The sequence below is a fragment of the Panicum virgatum genome, chromosome 7K (assembly GCF_016808335.1).
Source record: "Panicum virgatum strain AP13 chromosome 7K, P.virgatum_v5, whole genome shotgun sequence".
Lineage (NCBI taxonomy): Eukaryota > Viridiplantae > Streptophyta > Magnoliopsida > Poales > Poaceae > Panicum > Panicum virgatum.
In genome coordinates this window covers 28,410,932-28,416,621 of record NC_053142.1, presented here as the reverse complement: position 1 = coordinate 28,416,621, position 5,690 = coordinate 28,410,932, and the positions used below count along the sequence as shown (strand labels likewise).

The 5,690-nt window shown below is 46.3% G+C and overlaps 1 protein-coding gene across 1 annotated transcript; it reads right to left on the bottom strand.

Moving 5' to 3' along the window:
• Positions 1 to 1,202: 1,202 nt before the first annotated feature.
• LOC120640075 (heavy metal-associated isoprenylated plant protein 7-like) lies at positions 1,203 to 4,490 on the bottom strand. Its single transcript, XM_039915967.1, has 5 exons — positions 4,482 to 4,490; positions 4,188 to 4,392; positions 2,653 to 2,861; positions 2,411 to 2,498; positions 1,203 to 2,059 (listed from the first exon to the last, which is right to left on the bottom strand). Exons 1-5 carry the CDS (start codon positions 4,488 to 4,490, stop codon positions 1,545 to 1,547), a joined length of 1,026 nt encoding a protein of 341 aa, XP_039771901.1. The 3' UTR covers positions 1,203 to 1,544.
• Between the last annotated feature and the right edge of the window lie 1,200 nt (positions 4,491 to 5,690).

The following is a 5,690-nucleotide window of genomic DNA, read 5'->3' as shown; positions in this document are numbered from 1 at the left end:
GCACTGCGCGCCTTGGTAACACGCGACCAACAGTGCAACCTGGCAAAAGCCGCCTCGGGCTCTGTTGTGGCAGAGCGTTCTTCCGCCTACCGTATTGAATGCGGTAGGTAGGCGAGTCTTCCAAGGGAAGCCACGCGGTCCCGCGCACGTGTGCCCGCACCCACAGACACGTGGCGGCTCCGGACCAGCCCCAGGCGGGGTGTCGGCTCCTCCCTGCTGAGGGGTCCGGATAGTATATGGGGTCCGGGACCCGGCGGGGGTCCGGAACTCCTTGGGTGGTCCGGGGCCTCCAACCGTTTTGGTTGAGGGCTACCTCCTCCGGGACATGTGGCGTCACCGGACCCTCCCCAAGCGGGGAACGGGTCCGGGACCGTTTGCTGGGAGAGTAGGACTCCGGACCACAGGGGTCCGGCTGCTCGGCCGTCAGGGCGTAGTTAAGGATAACTACAAGACTCTTGCCTAGACACAGCAAGAGGGGGTACCCCAGTCCTGGGGTACCGACACTACCCAACTCTACCAGTTCCACTATTTTGTGGAGCACCTCTAGAGGAGCTTCCGAAAAAACCTGGAGGAGAGCTAGTTTTTCATGGGGTGGAGTGGAGTTGCCTAACCTGTTTGGTTATATTTTTATGGAGTTGAGCTATCTTTAATGGAGCAGCCCTCTTCCAAACATCTCCATACGAACAAATACTACCACACCAGCTGGGAGCATCCAAAGATGCCACATATAGTAGCCCAGCTCAGTGGCAGCACAAACAGGATCACAGGCCATGCAAGCAAGCCGCTGGTGAATCCATCCATCCATCATTTGTACACAGGCAACCTGAAGCCGGCCAAAGCTCTTGAGAGTTGATGTTGCCATGATGATGTGAAAGAATCCTCACATTCAGAGCAAACGCCAAGACTGGAGCTGCCACTTGGGTACCAGTAGGACGTACTGCTCTGCACTGTGTAAAAAGCGGGGAGCACCCAAAATTGAAGCTGCAATCCGCCTCAGATTTTGGGCCATGCGCAATGGAGCCATCACATTCACAGCTGACGGCCCCATATGCCCAAGCCCATGATGAATTCTCTATTTTTTTCACCCTAATAAAAGTTCAGATTCCAAGGTGAAGTTGCTGGTGCTATTAATATTTTGTCCCAAAGAAAGGGGTAAAAAAAAAGGGGAAAACCGAGAAAACCTAGAAAGAGGGCACCAAGGCAAATGGTTGTAACATGCAATATATTATTATAGAAGTCTAAAGTCGAGGCAGTTCAAGGCCAAACTCGACATAGCGTTAGCATCCAGGATGCTAAACTTACAAATCCAAACTTAATTTATCCAGAAAGATGAAAACGGGAGTTTATAACTTACAAAAAAAGAAGAACAGAAATTGAAATCTAAACCCCTCAAACAGGCTGGCACTTTAGTTCTAGTTGCCATTTGCATTTTGCTCTGTTCAAGGGTCTTTTTTTTTCAAAGATAACCTTCAAATTATGCTGCTCCCTTCTTTCCGGTCCCGGGCCGGCCGGCTTCTTATTGTCTCCAAACCCCCATCACTCTTCTACATGATGGAGCATGCGTTTGGGTTCTCATCGCTGAACATCTGTGGCGCCATCATCTGGTGGTGGTGCGGCGCGTACATCCCATGGCCATACGACGGCGGTGGATAGGCTGCTGCCTGCTGATAGAAGTAACCCGGCGGCGGCGGCGGCGGCGGGTAGTACTGCGGCTGTGAGTAGTTGTTGTAGTACCCCCCAGGGTATGCAAACTGCTGCGGGTAGTAGGTGTACATATTGCCCGCGGCGAAGGACGCGGTGTTGTTCTCCATGTAATAACCCTCTCCTCCACCATTGTTGTTGATGCCACTGCCCTCACCGCCTTCCACCACCACATTCTCCTGGTTGGCCATGGTGTCGTCGCCACCAGCGCTCTCCAGCAGAGCGACTGGCTCGGGCTTGATGATGGCCACATGCTTACCGGTGCGCCTGTACACGCACTGGGCCAGCTTGGCCTCCTCTAAAACGCCCTTCACTGTCACCTGCGATGCCTCCAGGTCTAGCTCAGCTGATTGCACCCCTGCATGCATAACCATGATAAAACTGAAATTATTTTTCTGCAAATTATATTAGAGCAAGTACTAATATTAATCAGTAAATCTTTCGGCAAGTTAAATAAATTTGTTGAGGTTTAGTCAGATATAGGTGGGTGAAGGGAGCTATACTTGTTGCAGAGAAAATTTGTTTTAGTCACTTAAAGAGCTCTGCTGCAAATCATTATATATACCATGAATGATTAGACTTAATTGGCCATGCGCACATAACAAAGCTAATCATATTTCTGTGAAGCTTATTGAATAGACAGGACATGAAAATGATGTGGATAGTCATAATAGGATAGGAAATCTGATTGTAGTCAACTAGTAAGCACCTTTCATCGTGACGATCCTCCTCATGATCCACTGAGCACATGCATTGCAGTGGATGCGCATCTTGAGCACAACAGTGATCACCGGCGGCTTAAAAATGAACCAAACAAATTGATAAGTAAACATTCTGACATCAGCCTCTTATGCAAGAAAATTAGTATGAAAAACACTAAAATGTAGAGTTGCAAGGGGCAATGCAGGAGTAATTTTGCAAGACGGTCGTATGAGATTTATCTCAATTCACCTCCTCCTCCGGCTTGGGTGGCTCGGGCTCCTCCTTCTTCTCCTCTTCTTTCTTCTCTTCCGGAGGAGGTGGTATCGGCGATATGAGCTCCACCATGTGGCCAGTCTTTTTGTGGACATACTCCATCACCTTCATCGGCTCGGCAGCTGCCTTCTTACCCTTTACCACCACCTTGCGTGATATGCAGTCAGCAAACACATCCTCAACTCCTGCAGTACGACACAAAAATTTTAGTTCAGGTGCCATCAATATTGAATCTTGAGCTAAAGAATCCTAGGTTTCCTTGGATATCAACTATAGGTACATGGAAAATATGCATCATGTGTGGAACATTCGAAGATTTAAAGGTGGTTGAAGAATCAACTTCACTTTTGAAAGCATAAGAGAAAATATGCCGGAGGTTGTCATTCTCTTGGAATGTACCGACCTTTTCTACAGAAAAAAGTCACTATCTGGTTAGTTATTCTCTCCGCCATTAATCAACTAGATTTCATGTATCAATTAAATTTATTATGAAAACATATTTCATGGTGGATTCAATAAACTAATTTGATTTTTTAAATGTTGGTGCATTGTTCTATAAACTATGTCAAAATTAAATAACTTTAAAAATATGAGTAACTGATTAAGTGATGAATCTGACTAAATAAAGCATAATCCATGTAACACCACTTTAATCCTACACTAAATCACAATAATTCTTCTAGAATAACCTTCTACAATGTCCACCATCTTTCACAATCAAAAGAAAATGATAAAATCTTGAGAAATTGAAAAAAGATGATCACACTACAAAGAAAGATTGAAGAAGAAATCTTGCCTGCACTAAGAGACTCAATGATCTGGCTAGACCTAATCACGGTTGCCGAACCCGACAAATCTGACCCGATCCGCCCGAAAATAACTAACCTGACTCATGTGTTGGGCGGGCTTGGGATGAAATTGAGCTCGATAATAAATACTGGGACAGGCACCGTATACTTGATCACGGGTTACCCGACCTGATAAACCGGAACTGACTCGCTCGAAAAAAACCCAATCCGGCCCGATTAATGCATGGGCTGGGCTCAGGTCGAAAGTTTTGACCCAACACAAAAAAGGGCCGAGAATGGGCCAAAAACCCGACCGACCCAAACCCGGCCGGACCCGACCACATGTCGGGTCGGGCTTGGGCCAACAAATTCAACCATCGGGTACACGTTGAAGGAAAAAATACTAAATTTTTAAGTCGAAATGAACTCGACCCGACCCGATAAATGATCGGGTCTTGGAGATAGGATAATTTTTTTGACCCAAACCCTCAAAAAACCCAACCTAGCACAAAAGTGCCCACAATTAATTGTGTTTTGTCCAACCAGACTCAACAGAAAATTCTTGCATGGTGGTTGGGTTGGGTTTGGGCTGAAGGAAAAACTAGCTAGTATTTTTTGGCCCGATCCCAACTCGAACTAAACCAAGAGATGATCAGGTCTAGATCTACCAAAGAGAGGCGAGAAGGAGAGATTAGGTCATCATGTTGGCTATGGAAATATTACCATCGAAGCGTTTAAGGATCTTCTTGACCTTCTTGGCACATCCCTTGCAGTGCATGTAGACTCTCATCTCTACCTCTTCCGGTGGTGGGTGTGGTAGCACCTTCTCCTTCTTTTCCTCTCGGTCCTTGGGCTCCTCCGCTACCACGACCCTTGGCTTCACCGCTACTGTCTTCTTGGGCTTCACCGCCTCCGTCTTCCTCGCCCCCTACAAAGCAATACACAAAACCATGATACTACCTTTCCTAACGCTGATGAACAATATGTGAGGGCACTAGCATCACTGGCCTCACTCACCATGACCATGGCACCCTTCCCCTGCTGTGCAGGTCCCACGCGCGCCTCTGCTACTCCTTAGTGAGCAGGCAATGTCTAGATCTATGGTGACTGTGTGTCTGTGATGCCGATGGGGAGGAGGAGGGGTTCGCCTTATATAGCAGGTGGGCGCTGCCTAGGTCTGCAAGATCCAGATGGAAATAGTTTGAGCATATCTTTTTTTTCTCTCTCCTCTTACCTTGGCTTTCACTCCATCTCTTGGAACTTAGGGGGCAGTACTTAGGGGGCAGCACACTGATTGGATTTTTTTCTGCCTCTTTTTGGTGCGCCGAAAGTGAAAAGAAATCAATAGCAATAAATGCATTGTATTTATTTAGTGAAATAATAAATGTGTTTATATCTGTATGTAACGTTCTTATATCCTTTGGATATCTGGTGACAATGAAATATGTGCACAATGAGTTGTATTGGGACGTTTTTGACCGTCTGTCAGATCAAACCTCCAGTTGTTGAACCCACCAAAACTAGACAACAAAGATGACCTGGAATTTCCCTACCAAACAAAGATTCTACAACTGGACTCCCCCCTGGCCTCTAAATTTTGATTAGGTAATACTATGTTTGCAGGATGTGGTGATAACATAAGCTTGTATTTGCACCGTAGCTAGTGGATACATATTCATCCATCATGCACCACAGAACTACAAGTCCAAGTGAAATAATATTTTTCAGGGCTTGAGGTATTGTTGCCTGCCATGTTTGTGTGCCCATCTTCTTAGCAAAGTGTCTTTGCACTTCCTTTTCCTTGAGGGGCTTGTTGAAGTGCCCTCAAAGCTTCAGTTTCTTCCTAGTGCCAGACCAAGGTAGGCATGAGCATGACTCATAGACACATATCCAACCAGTGAACTAGCTGTCAGGCATGCATCATGCAGCCAAGGAAAGGAGGTAGCACATTGGTATGTCTGTACCCAGATGCAGCCGCTGCAGCCATAGCCTTTGGCTACTGTTGGTTTGGTCACTTGTGCCTCTTTTCTCACTACACAGTGCTTCTATGTCACGATTCATATGAGTGCCAATGCATATATAGCTCATATCCAGTCGTACACTTGTCTTTTGCCTCAAGAGCTTGCAGTTTCTAGTTTTTTTAACCCCCCTTTATATCCCTTATTTTTGTCGGTATCAGAATGGCAACAAGAAAAGTCACAAAAAAAGAAAGGCAACAAGAAGAGG

Coding starts and splice junctions, on each gene's coding strand:
- LOC120640075 (XM_039915967.1), bottom strand. Junction 2,862..4,187: donor GATCCTTAAACGCTTCGATG/GTAATATTTCCA, acceptor GTCGTACTGCAG/GAGTTGAGGATGTGTTTGCT. Junction 2,499..2,652: donor CACCCAAGCCGGAGGAGGAG/GTGAATTGAGAT, acceptor TTCATTTTTAAG/CCGCCGGTGATCACTGTTGT.